This window comes from Medicago truncatula, chromosome 1, assembly GCF_003473485.1.
Source record: "Medicago truncatula cultivar Jemalong A17 chromosome 1, MtrunA17r5.0-ANR, whole genome shotgun sequence".
In the NCBI taxonomy this organism is placed as follows: domain Eukaryota; kingdom Viridiplantae; phylum Streptophyta; class Magnoliopsida; order Fabales; family Fabaceae; genus Medicago; species Medicago truncatula.
The window spans coordinates 4,013,562-4,036,980 of NC_053042.1; the positions used below are offsets into that span (position 1 = coordinate 4,013,562).

The 23,419-nt window shown below is 35.0% G+C and overlaps 1 protein-coding gene across 2 annotated transcripts; it reads left to right on the forward strand.

The window, feature by feature from the left end:
* Positions 1 to 307: 307 nt before the first annotated feature.
* Positions 308 to 23,150, forward strand: LOC11432410 (myosin-15). 2 transcript variants are annotated; one of them, XM_024775303.2, is made up of 38 exons: positions 308 to 689; positions 783 to 929; positions 2,841 to 2,986; positions 3,098 to 3,254; positions 3,365 to 3,423; positions 4,226 to 4,382; positions 4,544 to 4,693; positions 4,802 to 4,938; positions 5,576 to 5,722; positions 5,819 to 5,920; positions 6,347 to 6,404; positions 6,524 to 6,625; positions 7,638 to 7,675; positions 7,769 to 7,895; positions 7,992 to 8,165; positions 8,332 to 8,463; positions 8,865 to 8,974; positions 10,223 to 10,283; positions 10,396 to 10,573; positions 11,186 to 11,391; positions 11,649 to 11,768; positions 11,852 to 11,950; positions 12,417 to 12,638; positions 14,150 to 14,289; positions 14,504 to 14,615; positions 14,785 to 14,832; positions 14,920 to 15,009; positions 15,331 to 15,501; positions 15,697 to 15,849; positions 18,146 to 18,322; positions 19,977 to 20,114; positions 21,064 to 21,134; positions 21,256 to 21,355; positions 21,431 to 21,487; positions 21,581 to 21,637; positions 22,157 to 22,237; positions 22,326 to 22,408; positions 22,520 to 23,150. In XM_024775303.2, the coding sequence occupies exons 1-38, from the start codon at positions 570 to 572 to the stop codon at positions 22,641 to 22,643; spliced, it is 4,551 nt and encodes a 1,516-aa protein (XP_024631071.1). In that variant the 5' UTR covers positions 308 to 569; the 3' UTR covers positions 22,644 to 23,150. The 2 variants fall into 2 exon arrangements, with proteins under 2 accessions (XP_024631071.1, XP_039688284.1); XM_039832350.1 differs by lacking the exon at positions 308 to 689 and having other exon boundaries at positions 790 to 929; positions 3,115 to 3,254.
* The last annotated feature ends 269 nt before the right edge of the window (positions 23,151 to 23,419 follow it).

A 23,419-nucleotide genomic window follows, 5' to 3' on the forward strand; every position in this document is an offset into this window, starting at 1 on the left:
CCTGTTTTTTTACGTCAATAGTGTGTTGATACCTCCTATGCTTGATGCTTGAATGATTTTGGATCAAAAATTGATTATAGAAAAAATGGATTTTGGGATTGAAATGAGGTTGGAAATGAAGGTGATGAAAAATAGTGTGTAGGGGGAGCAGGTAGCTGTTTCATCGTATGAAACATTTCCCTCGGCAGTTAACTACCGAGAGGGTATTTGCGTAAATTACTGGTGTGGCACAACCATACTATATGTGTGGGAACAGCAAAACTCTTCTTCCTTTTTTCAACATTTATTGTATAACTACTATAATCTATGGCTGCTAAATTTTCTACGGTACACAAAATTTGAAACTCAAACTCAAAAAAAGCGAAAAGTCGAAAACTGAACTCGTCACACTGTGTGACGTGTTGCTCAACTCAACCACGGTATAAATAATCTTCAGCATCGCCATTTTCAATTTTCAACTTTCAACTTTCAACTCAACGCACTTTCTCACAGCGCGGGAACTAAAACACTTCAACTCCTTAGATTAGGGTTTCAAATTCAATTTCATCATTGCGCAATTTTCATCAACGATGAATGTACGCAAAGGTTCAACGGTTTGGGTTCCGGATAAGGAATTAGCGTGGGTAGCTGCTGAAGTAATCGATTCTGATGACAACTCCGTTCATCTTGTAACTGATTCCGGGAAGAAGGTGAGTTTTCTTGCTGTTTGTTGCTGAATTGTTGTTATTTTGGTTGTAATTGTTGATAATTTGAGTTGTGACGGTGCCGGAGGAATTGTGCAGGTTGTTGTTTCGCCGGAGAAATTGTGCTTGAGAGATGCGGATGAAGATGAGCTTGGTGGATTTGAAGATATGACGAGGTTGACTTACTTGAATGAACCGGGAGTTTTGTATAATATTCGGAGGAGATACGCACTTAATGATATCTATGTGAGTATGTGTTAATTTGTTTTTTAGCCAACACTTGCACCACCGAAACTTCTGATAGAAGGCGTGTCCGGTGTTTGATATGGACGGACATGTGTGAATACATTTAATTTTATCATTTTTCGTAATTTTCTCCCGGTGCTGATGTGTCCGTGTTTGATTGGTTATGAGTTTATTTATGAGTGTAGATTTATATGATTTTCAATGTAGCCATTTATGATCTGAAAATGCTGTTTTCGTGTTGAAACTATGATTTTCATAGTTTGTGTGTTAATTGATTTGTAGATTGTTCAATTATGACTTTATTTATGACTGTAGATTTTGGTTCTATTTGAAAAAAAATATAGTGGATAGCTGATAATAAATTAACTTATGGCAGATGAGCTATAAGCTGGCTTATAACTATCACAGATAAGTTGGCCAAGTGGGCTGATTGAATTTGTAGTGTTTGGTAAAATTAGCGTTTGAACTAATTTATAAATATGAAATGACATAAAAAAGATATGTTTAGTTAATATTTAATTTTTTGCAAGTAAGATGACAAGGGTAAAATCGAGAGAGAAAAAATTATAATATAAGCCCGTGAGTTTTTTTTTACTAAACAAGTTTTTTTTTTGGTTATATAAGCTATAAGCTCAAAATCTAGCATTGCCAAACAGAGCCTTGTATGATTTTAAATGTAGCTCTTTATTGTTGTAGGGGGGCAGGGCGGGGGGGTTGGGTAGCTCAATTGGTTTGAGGCTAAAGGAGTTGAGGAGTTAAAGTTCCAGGGTTCAAGTCTTGGCAAGGAGAAAAAAACACTAACATAACAATTGACATACTCACTAACATTTGCCATTAAAAAAAAACTCATTATTGTTGTAAACTGGTTTTTTGTGTGGAATTACTGTTTTTTTTTGGGAGTATGCAAGTTTCCATGCGAATTTCTGACAGTTGATATATGCTTTCTTGGCAGTTTCTGAATGATACTTTTATTTTTTTTGGTAATTGAAAATTTAGGCGAGTCGAGTCTGGGGGCTTACTGGGCTGACCCCAAGACTCAGAGGGGTTTCACTTGGGTGACATTACTTTTGGTGACATTGGTGCATTTTAGATGAGAGAGAATGATCGATGAATGATTAAAATAAATTATTTTGATGAAAGAGAATAATTGATTAAGAGAGAGAGATAGGAACAATGTCACCGATAACAGTCACCCAAGTGCAATCTGACTCAGAGAGCGCTTATGGAGGTACTTACAAATTGTCCACGAACAAGGTTCTAACGTTAACATCGGGAGTTGAGCCCACACCCTTGTGGTGTATGAATCAACTTCTTACCATCGAGACCAACCTATGTTGGCCGTATGATACTATTTTATTATTTTCATTTATGAGGTCTTTTACTGAAGATTTGGATGGGTGCATGAGTTCAATGTTGTTAAATAGAGGCTATAGCGACGCTATATCGTTATCGCATCGTAGAATTTGAACAAATCACTATTGTTCCGCGATACGCTATTTAGTACCAAATAATGTGAAATAGCTGCTATAGTACCGTTGCATAACGGAATTTGAGCAAACCGCTATTTTTTGTGATCCGCAATCGACAACACTGCATGGATTAATGATTGGGAAATTCAGACAGGAAGAATCATTTTCAAATGCATCAATTAATTGAGTCAAAAAGAAAAAATGCATCAATTAATTGAGTCAAAAAAATGCGTCAATTAATTGAGTCAAAAAAATGCGTCAATTTATTAAATTAATTAATATATAAACAGTAGCTTTTAATACTTTATTCTCCCTTTTGGCTATTTTACTTGATGAATTTCACGTGGTTTTAATGTGTGGTTGTTGCTTATATGAATGGTTTTGTTTTCAACATGGACTGTCATTTCCTGCCTTTTGCCTGACTTATTTGTCTTTGTTATAGACATATACAGGGAGCATTTTAATAGCCGTTAATCCCTTCACCAAGCTTCCTCATTTGTATGATAACCATATGATGGAACAATATAAAGGAGCTCCATTGGGTGAGCTTAGCCCACATGTTTTTGCTGTTGCTGATGCATCTTATAGGTTAGTACGCATTAAATGCATTTGTGTGCTATTTAAATTTTTTTGTTGATATTTTCTGTTTGTTATTTTATATATTGCATATTTAGTGAGATTTTATTGGTTATGATTTAGAGCAATGATGAATGAAGGTAAAAGTCAATCTATCTTGGTAAGCGGTGAAAGTGGTGCTGGAAAAACTGAGACTACAAAATTGATTATGCAATATCTTACTTTTGTTGGTGGTCGTACCGGTGGTGATGATAGAACAGTCGAACAACAAGTTCTTGAAGTAAGATACTCTCGAACCTAAGCATTCATTGGTTTAGGCATCGATTTAGTGCCAAGTTTCAGTTTTTTATTATCAGTATGGGATGCTAATTTCACTTTTGCTTGTTTCAGTCAAATCCACTTTTGGAGGCATTTGGCAATGCAAGGACTGTTAGGAATGACAATTCAAGGTGAATTTGGTTCTCGTTTTTGTGCGTTTATCTTGTTTCATACTCTACCACTTGCCTTTGATCTTAGATTCTATCTTTTGCAATTTTCTTGGCATTTGCTCTCCCCCCTAAAAATTTACAAAAAAAGTTGATACCTAGTGTTTGGGCTGTCATTTTATCTATCCCACCATTTGTATCATGGAAAGCATACTAAGTGGTAATGAGACTGCCAAGAGTCCCACATTGAATGAGATATGACCTGAAAATGTGTTTATAAGTTAGAGGCATCATTCACTTTACAAGTCAGGCTTGTAGGATTGAGTTCGACCCAACTCAAATTTTAAGACAATAATAGAGCTTATCCAAGATTCTACTTGGTCACTGCTATCAAACCACTTGGATCACGCTCCAAATCTTTAGTTCTTTACGTGAGGTAGGTGTGTGGAGAGTCCCACGTTAGATGAGATATGACTTGAAAATGTGTATAATCGGGAGACATCTTTTACTTAACAAGCCGATTTTGCAGGGTTGAGTTAGGTTCAACCTATATTTTAATAGGAACTTTATGGAAACAAGGTGATGAAGGCATGTTTAAATCGTGGACATGAATTTTTAGCCAGTATCCTGATTAAAGGAGATTGATCAGAGAGGAATTCTCAATTTGTTATGTAATACTTCGTTTTTCTTTAGATATGTGTGTGATGTGCAGTCCTTTATCAGTACCTTTTCTGTGCAATCGGTTTTTAGGGTATAAGAGTGTCAAATACTCTGCCATCGAAATTATAATTGTTCATAACCCATTACTGTGTTTTTTTGGTTGCAGTCGTTTTGGGAAGTTTGTTGAAATTCAGTTTGATGGAAATGGTAGAATGTCCGGTGCTGCCATCAGAACTTACTTATTAGAAAGATCACGAGTTGTGCAGATAACGGACCCGGAAAGAAATTATCACTGCTTCTATCAGTTGTGCGCCTCTGAAAGGGTATTCAATTTCGTTGAAGGCTTTTATTTGATTTTGTATTTTGGGGTTACATTGAAGCATAATGCAATAATTCGCATTGTGCATGTGCAGGTTATGGTTTTTATAATTTCACTGTCAAAGTATTAATTGTTGCATTTTGTAATTGGAATGCCTCATTTTAGGATGCAAAGGAGTATAAATTAGGACACCCAAGTCAATTCCACTATTTAAATCAAAGTAAAATCTATGAACTAAACGGTGTAAGCAATGCTGAAGAATACATAAAGACGAGGAGGGCAATGGATATTGTAGGCATCAGTCACGAGGATCAGGTGTAATATTGTTTTTATCCACTCTTGCTTTCGTACATGTTTTAATCATTTAATGAGTAGTTTTTGTGCTGGCCCTCTCTTATAGTTTTCCTTTCTTCCTTCCATCAGGAAGCCATATTTCGTGTCTTAGCTGCGATTTTGCACTTGGGAAATGTTGAATTTTCTCCTGGAAAAGAGCACGACTCATCAGTAACGAAGGATGAAAAATCAAGATTTCATATGCAAATGGCTGCTGATCTTTTTATGTATGTGATTCAGATTATGTTTTGAATCTTATTTTCTTAAAATGACATAAAATATAAAACCATTTCCCTCATCAGCATTTGCATTCAAAATGCAATTACATATCTTTTCACCAATTTTTTATGAAAATATTTATGCTGCTGTTATACTTTCTGATAGTACGACCTTGTAGAGTATATAGACAATATATAACTAACATTTGCTGGCAGAAAGGGGATGGAAAAAGTTCTATACACAGCAACAACTAAGAAGTGACGTGGATGCATACCCAACTAAGTATGGTTTTGTCACAAAGATGCGTAGTTTGATTGTGAAGTTCAAATAATTTGATCATATCTGTGCATGAGTCCAATACCTAACTAAATATTGTTTTGCATAACCAACTATCGACCTAAAAAAGATAGTAGTCTTATTGCTAAGTCTAAAGAGTTGGATGACATCCGTGTAAGAATCCAAGCAGCTGACCCCAGAATAATCAGCATTGGTCTCTTTGGTACATTCTGTTGTTTCATAGAAACGATAAAAGTACTAAATGAATGGGCTTATTGGTCGTTTCTCCTTTTAGATGTAATGACTAGACATAATATTAGACTTTTGTCCTTTGCTAAAGTTAATGACTTAATTTTTTTTCATCACTAGGTGTGATGTAGACCTACTGCTGGCAACATTGTGCACTCGAACAATACAAACTCGAGAAGGAAATATTGTCAAGGCTCTTGATTGTAATGCTGCGGTTGCTGGTCGGGATGCTTTGGCAAAAACTGTTTATGCTCGTTTATTTGATTGGTATACATGTGGTCATTGCAAAATCTACAAATGTGTTTTTTTTTTTTATTATGCATTGTTGGGTAACAATTCTATTTATTGTTGCTACTCTAACAGGCTCGTTGATAAGATCAATAGATCTGTCGGACAAGATGTCAATTCCCAGATGCAAATTGGAGTTTTGGATATTTATGGTTTTGAGTGCTTTAAGGATAATAGGTAAGCCGGTTTCAGTTATTTTAGGACGAAAGCTGGTTTCAGTTACTTGTCACTGGAAGTATTTTTTATTCTCTTTTATTTTATTTGCAATACTTTAGTTCATTATGGAGAGTACAAGTTCACTCCGTATTTTACATTATGGAACATTCCAAGGCATCGATTGGGCGTTTATTCTTGTGTGTACTTGTCACTTCTCTGGTGTTCTTTATGTATTGTAAACTTGTACTTTCACTGGTAGGAAAGAGCTTAATGCTCAGCCTTTTCATTAGTATCATCTATGATCAATATATTACTTCAATTCGTATTCCATTGCTATTCCTGTTATTAGATTTTGGTTTGTCCACTGCTGCTGTTTGTTCACATTGGTTATTTTTTTTTTTTCATTATGATTTATTTTCTCAATCTAATAATATTCACTTCCTACAGTTTTGAGCAATTCTGTATCAATTTTGCAAATGAAAAGCTTCAGCAACATTTTAATGAGGTATCTGCATGTTATTTTAAGTTAATTTGCATTTACCAAGTTGATGTCGTCTTAATTTGGATATGCTAATGTTTATTCACCTATCTTTTTTATAACTTCTGTCTCGTCATTTCTTCCAGCATGTATTTAAGATGGAGCAAGAGGAGTATGGCAAAGAAGAAATTAACTGGAGTTACATTGAATTTGTGGACAACCAAGATGTTCTAGATTTGATTGAAAAGGTTTTTATATATTTATAAAAGATCAAAATTGAGAATCAGAATACATACATGTGCATCTAACTTGAGCAATTTATTTCATTAAAAAAAGTTCTAAAATAAGATACGATCGTATTTGACCTTTATTTATCCATCTACTATCGAAAAAGCTAAAAACGTTGTAATCAACTTTAATCTCTGTAACCCCTTGTTGATCAACATTTCTCAAGAGATCTTTAATCTTGATCTACCGTGTGTGGAAGCAGATAAAAAAATTCATACATTTGACTGAGTTGTTTGACACGCCTCGTATGAGTGTTATATAAGTGTTGAAGTAAAGAAAAAAAACAATTTTTTAGGACACTTGTGTGAATTGTCTGACACGTGTCATTGGAGTTTGGGCACCGACGCGTGTCGGATACTGCAACATGCCTAGTCCTAATGTTGTCCGTGCTTCATCAATTTATTTGTTGTAAGTGGGAGATATAGGTCTGAGATAATGATGGCTGAGGAACTGTGAACAAGTACGTCAGGTTAGAGGTTCTGAAAGTGCAAAGGGTTCTTTATAAAGATATATTATTATACAAATACATTGGCACAACCTGCTTATCTAGGATTCATATAATCATAGTTGTTGAAGTTATGGTTTTAGATAAAACAAGGAGAGAAATAATAAGAACTTTCAATATTGTTGATAATAACTTGATACAAAAGATAACACTAATTCATGTCTATGGAGACAAGACTTCTAATCCCAAATAAATAGAGAAATCAGGAAATAAATCATGATAATAACTAAATATATGAAAATTAATCCTAGAAGATACTCTTAAGATTAGAAATTTATCCTAGAAGATATACCAACAATAGTCATGGCAATAAAAAGTTATATAGTTTCATTTGGTAGTGCATTGAAACATTATGAATCTTACAAATGTGTAAGTCGTTGTTTTCTTTTGATTTCAATTTATACGTATTATGTATGCCTGTAATTTTCGATTACTCATTATTTTCTTATTCTTGCTTCCTTTTGCAGAAACCCATTGGTGTAATTGCTCTGTTGGATGAAGCTTGGTACTGTTTAAGTTTTTTTTAACATTAATTGGTGTGTATTTGTTGATATCTATTGAAAATTTAACTTTATTCCTGAATCTCTTCTTTTTGCAGCATGTTTCCAAAATCAACACATGAAACATTCTCTACTAAGTTGTTTCAGAATTTCCGGTCTCACCCTAGGTTGGCATCGGAAAGGTTTTCACAAACAGATTTTATAATTTCTCATTATGCTGGAAAGGTGAGTATATGTTTCTTTACTTTTTCTTGATTTTGACATGCAATCTTAGTGATATAATTTTACAAATTTTAAAGAGCGCTTCACTGTGTCATGCAGGTTACATATCATACAGATGCCTTTTTGGACAAAAATCGTGACTATGTTGTTGTAGAACATTGTAATCTATTATCTTCTTCAAATTGCCCTTTTGTGTCCGGTCTTTTCCCTTTGCTACCAGAGGAATCTTCAAGATCATCATACAAGTTTTCTTCAGTAGCTACCAGATTTAAGGTGTGAAAATCTACAACCTTTTCATATTGTACTGAAGACTAAGGGATGCATTACAACGAGTCAATGACCAAATTGTATAGAATCTATAGACTAAATTATTTCGACATCAGTTTTATGTTGTTAATTATTTTGGTATTGGGTGGTTATTGTCTCTTTGTATTCCCAGCAACAACTTCAAGCACTCATGGAGACCCTCAAGTCAACAGAGCCGCATTACATACGATGTGTGAAGCCAAATTCATTGAATCGACCACAAATGTTTGAGAATGCAAGCATCATACACCAATTACGCTGTGGGGTTAGTAACTTATATAGATCTCTTTAATTGAACCCACCAACAGAGTAACGTAATTGCTAACATGTTAATTAGTAAACTTGGTATTAACTTGATTGCTATCTTAATTGTTACATTACTCAAATGGAAATTTGTTTGCCCAATTTTAACACCGATGCTTGATGCGGCGGTACAACTTATAATATATTTTTGGTCGTCAGTGGCTGTACATTTTATTTTTACTTCTTTCTCCGTATTAGTCGTTTTTTCACTTGTGACATCCAAAATAATTGTGTGCCGTGTGAACTTGATTCAAAATTTCATGCAAATAAGGCATCCACGATTCATATGTCTGTCTTCTAGTTTACTTTCTAGTAAATTTTCATTTATCAAGTAGTCTTACTCATAATCTCTATTTTATTCAGGGCGTCCTTGAAGCTGTTCGGATAAGTCTGGCAGGTTATCCCACTCGAAGAATGTATTCAGAGTTTGTAGATCGCTATGGATTAATAGGCCCAGAAATTTTGGATGGAAGGTGAGTTATTTTAAGGTGGTTTTAGCAGTACTAGCACTTTACTTGTTAGTTTAAATAATAGTATTAGGTTAGAGTTGTACGAACCTTTTTTTTATATCATATCAGTATCAATCACATCTTATGCTGAGTATTTCTTTTCTGCCTATTTAGTTTTCTATATATAAACCTTATAATTTCAACATGGTGTTAGTCAAGGACTACAGGAGCTATACGAGGTCAGATTGTACGTTCCATAACTGGCCGAATCAGATCAGACTGGGGCATACCAGTTTAGACCAAACCGAATCAGACCAAACTTGATCAACCGAACTAGGCCGACTAAACCATACCATATGTCTGCTAGGATCAGTTTTATCAATATCTCACGATTCATGTCTACTTGTATCTCAGTTTCAAATTAAATCAAACACAACTGATACAAATTGGATCACAGATCTCTTTTGGACCTGTATCATTACAAGAATCTTGAATCACACAAATCGTGAGCCTCACTGAATTGTGCAGTATGAATTCCATTGTCGGTGGAGTCCTGAAGTTTTCTAGGTTGCATGACTCGGTTTCTAAAGGCCTAGTCGGATTTTTTCCCAATTTTTTTTCTTTCATGGGATAGAATCGGTTAGTGTCATACCTTCCAAATAACTCAAGTTAGATTCACAAACAAAACAACCTTACCACACTGTGTTTTTGGTTCCAATCCATCCTACATTGCAATTTTTTTTATTCTTCTTGCTTACACATTTTTTGTGCTCTCCTTTCTTTATTCTTCTCTGATTTTTAGCCTCCTTTGTCTTGTTTTGAAGACAGTGAGCTCTTGCTCTCTCTTTGGTACCCATTTCTTCTCTCTTTCCACTTGCTGCTCTGCTGTGTTATTGCTTCTCTCCAATTTATGACTTGAATTCGTTTGAAGTTGATATATGATAAATCAACTTATGTTTTTTTTTTTTTTTTTGCTTATGTTACTTTTGTTTTAACTGATTGCGTATGTTATTTGTTTTTACTGAAACATGGCATATTTTTATTGATTTTGTATCTTTGATTCATAATGATTCGATTCATGATTCACAAAACAGGCTTTCTGGTTCACAGTGTGAATCTCGACATGATAACCTATTAGCCTTGCTATGTAGTATTACTTTTTCTTGTCATTGACGACAATTTTTATTTTTTATTTTTTTTTATTTGAATATATGCAACAGTATGAACTTCTTATTCGATATTTGATAAAAAATGCATTGTTTGCGTTAACAGTTATGATGATAAAGCTGCAACTGAGAAAATTTTGCATAAGCTCAAGCTTGAGAATTTTCAGGTATGCTCTTTAGGAACCATACATGAAGCTTTTTTCCATACACAAACTAGGAATATCAAAGTGTGACTTTAATGGTTATATTCCTTGTTTTTTGTTTTTCTTTCTTGTTCAGTTGGGCAGGACCAAAGTATTTCTCAGGGCTGGTCAAATTGGCGTTTTGGACTCCAAACGGTCTGAGGTTTTGGACAACGCTGCTAAGTGTATTCAGTGCCAACTGAGGACATTTATTACACGCAGGCATTTCATTTCAGTAAGAGCAGCTGCAGTTTCCCTTCAGGCATGCTGCAGAGGTTTGTTTTCTTAATTTTTTGTTGTATTATATAATGACTGTTATTGGATTTGGGAGGGGCTTCGTGATAGATAGTTTCTGCCATGATGGGATACAAGGAAGGGTTAGATGTATCGTGCTCAATGGTGTGCAGCCTTGTGCTGCATTAGCTAGAAACCGATTGCATGACTTGAACTTGTTATCTCCTTTCTCAGAGGAATAATTTCAGCAATTGTATGTTTAGTTTACAACTTTCAACTGCTCCTGGAAAAATAGTTGGCTTACTTGTTATACTCCTATCACATGGTCAACTGTCTTGAGACCATATGATTAATTTGATTTCAAATTGTGGGGAACTAGTTCTGAATTTGGCTTGGATTAATATATGTATGGTTAAATTGAATGTACTTATATTTCCATAATGACAAGATCAGAAACATGTCAATTTATTTTATCACTTGTTTCTTAGTGCAAGCCAACTCTTTGATGGATTTGGCTTAGTTGGTCGGCTGCATGTTTAGAAATAGTCAACTTGTTCAAACTTGTTTCTGTGAGCACTCAAAATATAGGGAACTTGGGGTCATTAGTTCTATAATTACATCAGCCTGGTCCTCATAGGTTTTGGTAATTGTAGGATACATTGCCCAAAAGATGTATGCAGCTAAAAGGGAAACAGCAGCAGCTATCTCCATTCAAAAGTATATACGTATGAGGCTAACAAGGCATGCATACATGCAACTATATTCTACTGCTATTATCATACAATCACATGTTCGAGGTTTCATTACTCACCGAAGATTCTTGCATGAAAAAGAACACAGAGCTGCTATATCTGTTCAGGTAATTTTATCAAGAGATTGTTGTATGTGTTAGAACTTTGATATTGTCAAGATCATGGCCTATTCTTATTAAACATTTCAGTGAAGTTGATATTATTTTGTATCTATCCTTTTAATCGTGGTTGCCAATGCTTCACTGATTTGCATTCAATTGCTGCTGCATTCACTTTCAATATCTTTCCATTTATGGTTGGTTACTTGTGGACGATGGGATTTTTTATATTATTTTATTGATCATATGTAACACTGATATTATAGGCCTATTGGAGGATGTACAAGGTCAGGTCTGCTTTCCAGCAATATCTTGCTTCAGTTGTGGCAATACAATGTCTATGGCGGTGTAGACAAGCAAAAAGGGAGTTTCGTAAACTTAAACAAGTGAGTTTTTTTTTCCTTTTGATAGGAGATCCAATGTAACATATATTGTTCTACTTGTCTCAATTTTTGTTCACTTTCTTCAGGAGGCCAATGAATCTGGTGCCCTCCGTCTGGCTAAAACTAAACTTGAGAAGCAATTGGAAGAGCTCACATGGCGTTTGCATCTAGAAAAGAAAATAAGGGTATTGCATCTAAAAGAAATGATGTTATGGATGGGTTGCATACTTGTGCATTTTAATACTTCTGTATATCTAGTCTTCCTACATCAAATGTGTTTTGGGATGTGATTTGTTGTTGCTGCTTCAACATTCTCTTATAAGTTTAGCACTCGCTGTGCCTGCATTTTTCTTAATTTTTACCACGGGGCTCAAATGATTTAAATGGCACGATGGTCACATGAGGTTGTTTAGTATAACTATTTCATTTTATGAGGATATGCATCAGTACCACATTCTTGAAAATTTAATCTTTCAAGTTCTTTGCTACCTACTTTTGTAAAATTTAACCTAGTGTTAGATCTGTCCGTGAGTTAATTAGCTGGTGCAGAGGCCTTTGCGATGTTGAGTCTGATCTTGAAAAAAGCACCATAATTTTAATACAGGTAGATATATATAGAACTTTTTATCATGATTTTGCATTGTTGTGCAGGTTTCTAATGATGAGGCCAAGCAAAGAGAGAATTCCATGCTTCGAAAAATGTTAGAAGCTCTGAATCTTGAATTAGATGCGGCCAAATTGGCTACGATTAATGAGTGCAACAAGAATGCTGTTCTGCAAAATCAATTGGAATTGTCAGCCAAAGAAAAATCTGCTTTAAAGAGAGAGCTAGTTTCTGTGGCTGAGTTACGAAAGGAAAATGCTATGCTAAAGGTGCTTCATTTGTTGCTTGATTGTTTTCACCTCTGACAAATATTTTACTCTCATCATATTAGTCTATTGAAAGGATTTTGGATCTTGTTTTATGGCATGGCATCAAAAGTGAAGTTCTGCACACCATAACAAACTATTTCACATTTGTGACTGTGTTATGATATGAACTTATCTTTCTATATTTTATGATATAGTAAGTCATGTTATAGTTTTCTATCTGCTAACATATATGATATAGGAGTGGAGTACATTAAAGAGGTTTGTAGCATACTACTAATTATAACGAGTAAGGTTTATGCTAAGTTACAGATTTGGCTCAAAGAAAAGTTACTGGTTAGGTTGTTGCATGATGTCTATGCATCAACAGTATCAAAGTAAAAGGTACATTGTTTTTATAAAGATTAACCGATGGCAGAAGGGGCATGAAACTGTTTAGGTTTTTCTTTGTGAAGAATAAGAAAAGAGGTGGCATGGAGTAGTCTAGGTGACGTGGAATTATCTTGCACCAATTTTATGTAGATATACTTGGCAAGATGTAAATTGCTTGGTGCATTCTTCAAGTTCTAAGATTTTGCATATGGATAGAATTTATGGCATTTATTGGCTGTATTAGTTTTTCTTCGAATAGAACTTATATGAACATAGTAAGATCCTACATGCTGTCTGTCATTCATTTTTTTTAAAGCCTGTAATCAATGACCTTTAGATGAAAACACATGAATGGCTGTTGAGATATTCCCCTGGTTTACTTTCCGTTATTCCTATTGTTTTAGATATCCTGTTTACATCTTTCTTACTGTAGCTTTTATTCTTTTCCCTATAATTTAGGATCTTGATTGTAATCTTTTTAGGATAAATACACTATGCTGGGGGTTTAGCTTATCAAGTAAATCAAATCAATTTATGTTCCAATTTCAAGTGGCTTTGTCTCCTAGCTCCTTAGACAATCCTTTGGTTTAAAATGTGGAATAATGTACAAGCCCAAATAGTCTTTAGAGGCTCTGATAAGTTACCTGAACAACCTATTCTAATAGTGATCAGAGAATTTTTCCGTTTCCAAGAGCATATATCTGATGTGTTTTAAAACTACTATTTGTCGCATGAGGAGAAAGTTTAGGTTTGGAGACATATCATCTTTCAATATCTGTATGTTTGGCTAAACAACATAATTAAACGTATAAATAAGCTCTGCAGGTTTCAATATCTTTATAAGGTATTTCTATAATTAAAAGTGAAAGTATGGTTAACCTGTTTTCATAGAAGTTGTAAGTTGTTTTCATAAGTAACCTGAGAGAGCTTTATTGGAATAGGCTAAAAACAACTTGTAGGCATGCTATAAGCTGTTTTCATAAACTCTTCCAAACGTTGACAAGTGCTTATGCCTATAGATAAATCCAAATAAGTTGTTCATAAGCCGATCCAAACACAGTCTATTTTACTGACCTGTTTGTTTGTTTGTTTTCTCTTCTGAATTTATACATTGTATTGCTTTTCTTGTCTTATATTTTCAGGTTGCACTGGATGCCTTTGAGAAGAAGTACTCATCTTTAGAGCTTGAGCATATAAATGTTCAAAAAGGCCAAGACGTAACGATTGAGAAACTGAGGGAATTTGAACAGAAGTGCTCTCAGCTCAAGCAAAATGTGAAAAGGTGCCTTTTCGGTTCCCTTTTTCTTCCTTCCTTAAAAAATGACTGAGTTACTGAATGGTGTTACATGTAACCCCATTCTATGCTCTTTATTGTTTGTGCTTGTTAGGGTTGTATTTTAGCTTTGCTATAAATTTTAATGAGTTGTGTCTGCCTAATTTAAAAAGTTATGTTCTTTTTTTATAATTACTCTTTTACTTGTACTTATTGAATGCAGCCTTGAGGAAAAGCTATTGAGTTTTGAGGATGAAAATCGCGTGCTTCGTCAGAAAGCCTTAAGTGCTCCTCGTAAGAGTATTCGCCCGAGTTTTGCGAAGTCTTTTTCAGAAGTAAGTTGTATTTGTACAGTTTTTTTTTGTTGCTTTTTCTGTTATTAATTTGTAATTTCTGTGTTTCATGTTTCCATACAAATAAGATCTTTAATAGATATGTCTTCCTTATGTTGACAATTGCGCTGTAGTGACATTAATAGTTAATTTACATTTCTTTCTGCTACAGAAATACTCAACTCCAATTGCCTCCCGCACTGAGAGAAAGCCCATATTTGTAAGCTACTACTTTATCATTTTATTGTCATAAAAATAATTGCGAAATGCAATTATAACTGTTTTCCTGTGCTCTAATTTGATGCAGGAGACACCCACACCCACAAAACTTACTACCTCTTTTACGCTAGGCATGTCAGACTCTCATCGATCTAAGTCATCAGCAGATAGGCACCAGGTTGATCTTATTTCACTTCTGTTTTAAATTGTATAGTTTCGGCACGCTCCCCTGCCCAGGTTTCAGCAAAACTTTTAAGGATAACAGATTTTTTTAAAGTCACCAGTTTTGCTTTTGAAGCTATATATATATATATATTATTGAAGTTTTAAGATGATAGAAAAGGGGAACAAAAGAAGTGAATATTTTTTATCTTCATGATGGAAGACCATTGGGATGTTGCATGTAGATTGTTTGAATCAGAAGACCATTTAGAAACACATTATTCACGTCTGAATGTAATCATGCACTCTAAGCTGATAGATATCATATGTTTTGCAGGACAATTATGAATTCCTCTCTAGATGTATCAAAGAGAATTTGGGATTCAAAAATGGTAAACCTATTGCAGCTCGTATCATATACAAATGTCTTCTTCACTGGCATGCTTTTGAATCTGAGCGCACAGCCATTTTTGATTACATTATTGAAGGCATAAATGACGCTCTAAAGGTAAATGACATGCTCTCAATTTTTAACCTCTACTTTTTATTATTGTTGTTGCTTGTATTACATTTGTAATTTAAAATTATAATTGAGTTTTGACAATTTTCTTTGGCAAAGTTTATCTTATATAGTTCTGTATCTGAATCTTATCATGTTTGTGTAATTTTTTGAGGTTTATTCATTGGAGTTGATCTGCTTCAGGTTAGGGAAGATGATATTGTCTTGCCATATTGGCTGTCCAACACTTCTGCTCTTCTATGCCTCTTACAGAGGAACTTACGTTCTAATGGCTTTTTAGCTACCAATGGTCAGCGTTATACTGGACAGTCTGGCTTGACCAGCAGAACTGGGAATGTGAGTTATCTAGTTAAACATTTGCATCATCACATATGTGCGTGAATCTGCGTGTGTGTTAGTTTCTTCCATTATGCAAGTCATATTATGTGATTATGTGGTCGATAATCAACTTGATCTAATTTGCATTTAGTTCTGTCTAAAACGAGGGCTGTTGTCAATTTATAAAATTGGCCTGGTAAGATTGGTGAACTGTAAGACACTTGAGGTTTAACTTGGAACAATGGAAGTTAGTCTTGTTTCACTCTTTTATGTATTTTGTTTTTTGTACACATGATAAGGTAGCTTTTGAACAAAACTCAGCAAAAGCACATAGAAGAATAACAAGGTAAAGAAAAAGAAACAAAAAAACAGAACTCGCAGTAAAGAGAAATTTTTTGAACTGCTAGTCAGAAACAACAGAACACAAAGGAAAAGAGAAAATAGAGGTCAAGGAGAGAGCAAAATCATCCTGGCGGACAGTGAGAAGAAAAAGGAAAACAGAGCACTTTCCTGGAGTTTATGGATGGAGAGTGGATTAGCAAACAAATGGCGAGTGCTAACTGAAAAATACCATTTCATGGTTGGAAAGTGTCAAATGGGGCCGTGCAGTAACAGAGAGATGAGTTTGCCGTTCAGAGATGAGGAAGAGGCACACATATTCTTCTTTAAACCCTGTTTTCCACCCAAAATACCCCAAACTCACATGTGGATTTTTAGATGATTCGGCCATCAGAGGATGAGCCTTGTGCAACTGTAAGGTTGTTTCCTTGTGACCTCGAGGTCAACCTGTTAAAATCCGAACAGCCTCTCTGTTTGCAGTGGTATGACTGGACATCTAGCCTAACAATTTGTGTTTGTTTATTATCTATAGAAAACTGTACGAATGCATTTGATGCTCTTTTGGGAGCAAGAAAAGCATAACATTGCAATACAAATAGTTATACTTTGCCTTAGGGGATACGGAAAGTACAATTATAACAGTGCAATACAAATAGTTGAATTGCAACACAAATAATCTTGTCAAGTGTTTGGTGATAGATGCACAACAATGGCATGGAACGTAGCACTAGAGAAGTGTTTGGTGAGGATTGTCCGAGTCTTATTAAACATACTTTGGTCATGTCTCTAGTCGACGTGGGATTTCAACATACCTCCTCATTGGCTCATGGCCAGGATTACACATGAAGTGTGGACAAATGCGGGTAGCCCACACTCAGGATTACACATGGAGTGTGGACAAATTCGGGTTGCCCACACTCAGGATTGGACAATTTTTATTTATTTTTTGAACGGCAAAAAAACAATATTATATATAAGAAGCGAGCTACAAAGTACAATTAGTACTCAAACCACCAAAAAAGGGTACAAAGTATAAGGGGTACTCAGGCCACCACTACCCAAATAAAGAAGGCAAAAAACACACCCAGTAGAGAGAAGAAAATTAACTCCTCAAAATACACTCTCTTGGATGCATTAGCCATTCATAAAAAAGGCAAGGTATCCCCGCCTTCCTAGCCAATAACCATGGCCAAGAAATATGTTAAATATGATCCACAATCTCTAACACGCTTAATTTTGAATCCAAAAAAATCCAATCATTTCTTGTCTTCCAAATAGCCCAAAGCGTTACATGCCACACCAACATCAAACCTTTTCTTTCCTTCCTTTTTCCGGAAAAAAGACACTAAATTTGGAACAAGGAAAAGTTATTTCAGGGACAAATGCGGGCAACCCTATAACAACATCCCATATGGCCAGGGCTGGTCATCCAGACTCTAGAGCATGGATAAATACGGGTGATCCAATAATAGATCTAGATTTTGCATTGATACCATGTTTAGAGAGAGAAAATGGGAAAGCAAGTGATAGAATCCATGTATGTTACTCAACAAAGCTGTACTATATATAAACTGATTCATGAAATAAATATAAGTATTGATGCTTCCCTATTTACATGATAATATCAACCACAATTATCATTTCTAACACACATATTGGACCCAAGATATCCAGACAGGAAGGTTTAAGGTATTGGTATGTTCTCCAATTTTCAATATTGAAAAAAGTGGAGAACAAATATATATAATTTCTTTGCTTTTTCTACTGGAAGAAATTGGAGATCATTTTTAGCATTACAGATCATTGTTGAGGCCTCCTTAAATGTATTACCATATAGTTTGGTTTATTGATTTATTTGTGTTTTTCACAGTTGATTTTTTTAATAAAATTTCGTATATTTTACACTGGTTGACATTGGTTTCTCCTCCCTTGTATTATATCTTCCTCCTGATTGTAGTTTTGGTGTTACTTTTAGGGACCAAAATCTCCATTTAAGTTTATTGGATATGATGATGGTATGTCTCACGTGGAGGCAAGATATCCAGCTATACTTTTCAAGCAACAACTAACTGCATGTGTTGAGAAAATTTTTGGGCTTCTACGTGATAATTTGAAAAAAGAACTTTCTCCACTTCTGCAACTATGTATTCAGGTGAATTTTGTACTCTTAGTTGATACTTTGGAGATGTTATTTGTAGATAAATTACCTTGTCAATTGTTCAAACATTGTGATTCAGTTCTTGGTTCCATTGTAATCAAGAGAAGATCTAGAAGTGAATCGGTCTTAGACGTAGCTTGTAAAACACTATTCTGTTTTTATGCTGGGAGGGAAAGGGATTAATTAAGTCAGACTTAATCCACTATTTCCAAAACCAGTCTGAATTACTTTGATTTTTCCAAATGTATTATTGTAATATCACTGTAAAATATGCTTTCAATAAAGCAATTTCTTCCATTGAACATTGTTCGATATATGGTGGATTTGGCATGAGCTGAAATATAGTTTCAGTCATAGTTGTCAATGCGGCGCGGTGCGGCCACCCCAAAATTTGACGCGGCGCGGGGTGCGGGCGCGTAACGGCCGCTTTTCACTGGCGCGGACACCTATATATTTTATACTAAAAATACCATACTGTTGTGTTGAGATAGAAATACTAAAATACCTTAAAATTAATCAAAAATCTGAAGCATTCATAATTTGAAATAAAAACCATAAGTCTTGAGCAACATAAGAGAAGACGAAGAGATTTGATGTCTCTCTGTACTCTGTAGGCTCAAGGAAGAAGAAGAGATTTGATGTCTCTTTGTTACTCTGTACTCTATTTTGATCTCAGAAGAGAAGAGAAATAGAAAGAGGCGCAGCAGTTATAGTGCAGAAAATGCTAGGGTTTCGAAAATGACAAAAAAGCCCTTAAAACAGTTTAAAATGTTGGGGCAAAAACGTCTTTGTGGATCAGCGCATCTGACCGCACCAGAACCGCACTGCTCCGGAGAAAAGTGGCCGCTATGCACAACCGACACGCGCCGTCGCAGACGGACGCGGAGGAGCCAAAAAAACCGCTATCGCGGCACGGCCGCATTTGACAACTATGGTTTCAGTGTGTTGAGATCTGTTGTCAATAGCGGCCGCGCCACCCGCTATAGCGGAAAAAATCAGCCCACCGCTCCTAGCCGCGACGGAGTCAAAGCGGCCCGCTATTCAGCAGTGTGGGGTGGAGTCAATGCTGCTAAAGCGGCCTCTACACACACACCACGTAGAAAGACGGGCTTGGCCATTACTTTAAGCCGTTTTAAGGGTAGTTTTGTAATTTTTAAAACGTTAACTTCATGAATTATGAATACTTCATGAATTTTAAGTAATGCTTAAGGTATTTTAGTATTTCTTTTTGAACAATATGGTCTTTTAGTATTAAATATATTAGTGTCCGCGCCACAAAATAGCGCCCGCTACGCGACCCACTCCCTCGCCGCACCAATTTTTGGGGTGGCCGCGCCGTGCCGCATTTCCGCTTTGACAACAGAGGTTGAGAAAGAGGAAAGCGGGAAAAACATATAAGAAAATTTGCATGTTTGAATTACACGCTAGAGAGTGTATATATATAAATAGATCCATAAACACAAGGATTTGCAATTACACTAATTACGTAAATTCAATCCATAAGTACCCTAAAATGTAAAATGATAACTTAGATTCTATACCCTGGTTTGGTAATTTACATTTAAAAAATTAAACATTTTATTTGATGTTTACATTTGTGATTTGGTGCATGCATTATTTGTAATTTATAATATACTTTTTTTATTAGACACCCAAAACAGGAAGGGTGCATGGTGGGAAATCATCTAGATCTCCTGTTGGGCTCTCTCCACAATCATCTGGCAGTCAGTGGGGCAACATTGTCAAATTTTTGGATTCACTCATGAGTAAACTTCGTGGAAATCATGTATGTTTCTTAATATTTCAATGGCCTCTTTATTACTGTGTTCATCAGTTTGTATATTTTTGTCCATTTTCATCATGATCTAGTGATCTATATATCCATACACCTAGGAGTTTAATTCACTGTATATTTACTGTGCACACTTCATATTATCTTGGAAATGAACTTTTCCTTCTTTTTTTCATGTTATGACTCCATAAATTGCAGCCTGAAACCGAATCAAAATAAAATCTATATGGATACTTGCTTCTTCTACCTTAGATTTCATTTTTAATTTTCTTTTGAATGGTGATAATTGTGTCCGATTAGGACTGGGGCTAAAACTGAAAAATGACAACACACATCTGCCGTATATATACTGAAATATTTTCAATGTAGTTTTAGATGGAAGCCTTCAAGCCTATCTATTGTTTTTGATGATTAGTATTGGGAAAAACCCATTTTCCACATAGAATAGAGATAAGGTTTGAATGAGTTTATAAAGAGTGACACCCTCACTTTATAAGCCAGTTTCGTAAGGATGAGTTAAGTCTAATAAAATAACCAATATGGTATCAGAGCCTATCCATTGGAAAGCGTACCATTTATATCCACACACTAGGCCCTAGAGTGTTGGGTGTGAGGGGTTGTATTGGGAAAAACCCAAGTCCCACATAGAATAGATGTAACAATTTAGATTTTCATGTTCCAAGAATATATTATTTTTAGGTGGTAAGCTGTGAGATTGCACACCTCTTTGTGGGCTATAGGATCAGATGCATTGTCCTTTATGCTTTGTAGTTAGGGGGACATTTGGTAAAAATAAATCATTTATTTTGGAGAACAATTAAACAGTGATAATTTCTAGGTTGTGGATTTATCTGCTTGTACTAACTTGTATAGAATTCAACCATTCACCATGATCAATTTCCCCACCCCCACATTTTTTCTTACATAACTTTTACATGTTCAGGTGCCATCCTTCTTCATTCGTAAACTTGTTACCCAAGTTTTTTCCTTCATCAATATTACACTCTTCAACAGGTAAAAAACCATGATTTCATGAATTGGTTTTTTGGCTTCAAATCATCAATTTACTTTGTTGTATAGATAATTTCCCTTTGTTTAGTTTTCTATTTCATTTTTTATCTTATCATTTTTGTAGTCTTCTATTGCGTCGTGAATGTTGCACATTCTCCAACGGTGAATATATGAAGTCTGGTCTCGCAGAACTGGAGAAATGGATAACCAATGCGAAGGAGATGGTAAACTGAGCTTGCTAACATTTCTTCAATATTTTTTTCATCACATGGGTTTGACTAAGTACTTGTGAAATGTAGTATGCAGGAATGTCTTGGCATGAGCTGAATTATATAAGGCAAGCTGTTGGATTCTTGGTATAAACACTGCCTTGTTTTGGTTGAACATCTAGTACTGTCAAATAAAGTTGCTGTCTCCTATTTATGTGTTCCTTTGTTTGAACTATACAGGTAATACATCAGAAGAGGAAAAAATCATTGGAAGAGATTCGACAGGACCTTTGTCCGGTATGATTATTACATTAATAGAGCGCGCAATGTCATATTAGCATGCATTAAAACGATTACTTTCCTGATTTGTAATTTTTATCGTTTTATGAAGATTGTAGTGATAAATTAAACTTATTTCTCATAGTTGCGATCACCTGAATCATGGGCCATGAATGTTTGATTCTACCTGTTTATTATAAAACCTATATATGTACGTTAATATGATAGAACATCGTAAATCAGATAGCTGCTTTTTCCAAAACTCTTATTCCTGCTACTTGTATTGAGTTTATACCAATGCCTGACATGGTTGCTCAGATTCACTATGGAGATCTTCCTTTTACTCTGTGTTATTCTCCTGTAGTTTTATCTTTTTAGTGTATGTTTGATATATTACTTGCATTTTGTTAATCATGGGGTTTTGGTTTTGTCCTCCAAAGAAAAATATGTTGCTTGCATTGTATTTGCATTATTCTTGATATACCATTTGCCTGAGCATATAAGATTGGAAAAGGCTTAAAGATTTTCTTTCAACAGGCATTGACAGTCAGACAAATCTATCGAATCAGTACTATGTACTGGGATGACAAGTATGGAACCCAGAGTGTGTCCAATGAGGTAAGTTGAGTCTATTAATTGATTCAGGTTTCAGAATACAATTACTATGGTAGTTTCTTTAGAGTTCTGAACCATATATGGTGAACAGGTAGTTAGTGTAATGAGGGAAATGGTTAACAAAGACAATCAGAATATGCCCTCTAATTCTTTCCTATTAGATGATGATCTGAGGTACACTGCTTTTTCCCATCCAAGTTCTTTTAACTTGCTTGCAGTTGTACCAATCAATGTTCATAGTTCCCCTTGCTTGCGGATAACAATATGTATCAATTCTCGTTGCAGCATTCCTTTCTCTGCCGAAGATGTAGATATGGCAATCCCTCCTATAGATCTGGACGAGATTGATCTCCCATTATTCGTGTCTGAATATTCTTGTGCACAGTTTCTTAATTCACATCAGCAGTAGTTGACTTACAATTTCTTGGTCGTCACTGAAGCTTGACATTTAGATTAATACTTCAACTCTGGATTTCAGCTATCACTTTGTGCAGTTGCTAGTCATGATGTCAAAGGTAGAAGAGTAACAATCTTGGTTGGTTTGTAATTTACCCCACAAATTACCTAGCTAAACCAGCATATTCCAGTAATCTATGTATAGAAAAGTAGAAGATGGTGTAAGCTTGACGTCCTCTTTGGTGTATTTATAGTAGTTTTTATGTTTGTATTGTACATAGGCAATGCAATTGTAACTAGAGTAGAAATGAATTTCATTCATTGATGTAAATACTATTCTTATTGAATTTCGCTTTTGCGAACTCAAATTTTTGGTTTTACCTGGAGCATTGTGGTGTCCATTGTATGTGAAAACTTAGATTAGGCATTCTATAAATGTCTTTAATCAAAACATTCCCTTTGTAAATCCCCCTCTGGGTAATTTAAAATTGGAAATATGTGGTCACTATTTTTATTTTTATTTTTCATCTTGCATAACCAGGCCTCAAGTGATGTCTGAAGATTGTAATTTTTATTTTGGGGTGAGAGTTTGCATATTACACTTTTTGTTAATAGAATGTGGCATTATTTATTTTTTTCGAAAGGAATATAATGTGCATTATTGTGGAGCCTATTTGACTCCCTTTTATTTTTGGTAAAAAAAAAAAATCGATTCCCTTCTTAAAATATGTTTTTCAATTATTATTATTATTTTAAAAGAAATTGGAAAAGTTTTTAGTAACGTGTTTT

What these genes read in the sequence shown, in the direction of transcription:
- LOC11432410 (XM_024775303.2), top strand. Translation starts at nt 570, where the DNA reads ATGAATGTACGCAAAGGTTCAACGGTTTGGGTTCCGGATAAGGAATTA. An exon ending in TAACTGATTCCGGGAAGAAG is followed by an intron (nt 690 to 782) that starts GTGAGTTTTCTT and finishes GGAATTGTGCAG; the next exon opens with GTTGTTGTTTCGCCGGAGAA. An exon ending in TTCTAGATTTGATTGAAAAG is followed by an intron (nt 6,626 to 7,637) that starts GTTTTTATATAT and finishes TTCCTTTTGCAG; the next exon opens with AAACCCATTGGTGTAATTGC.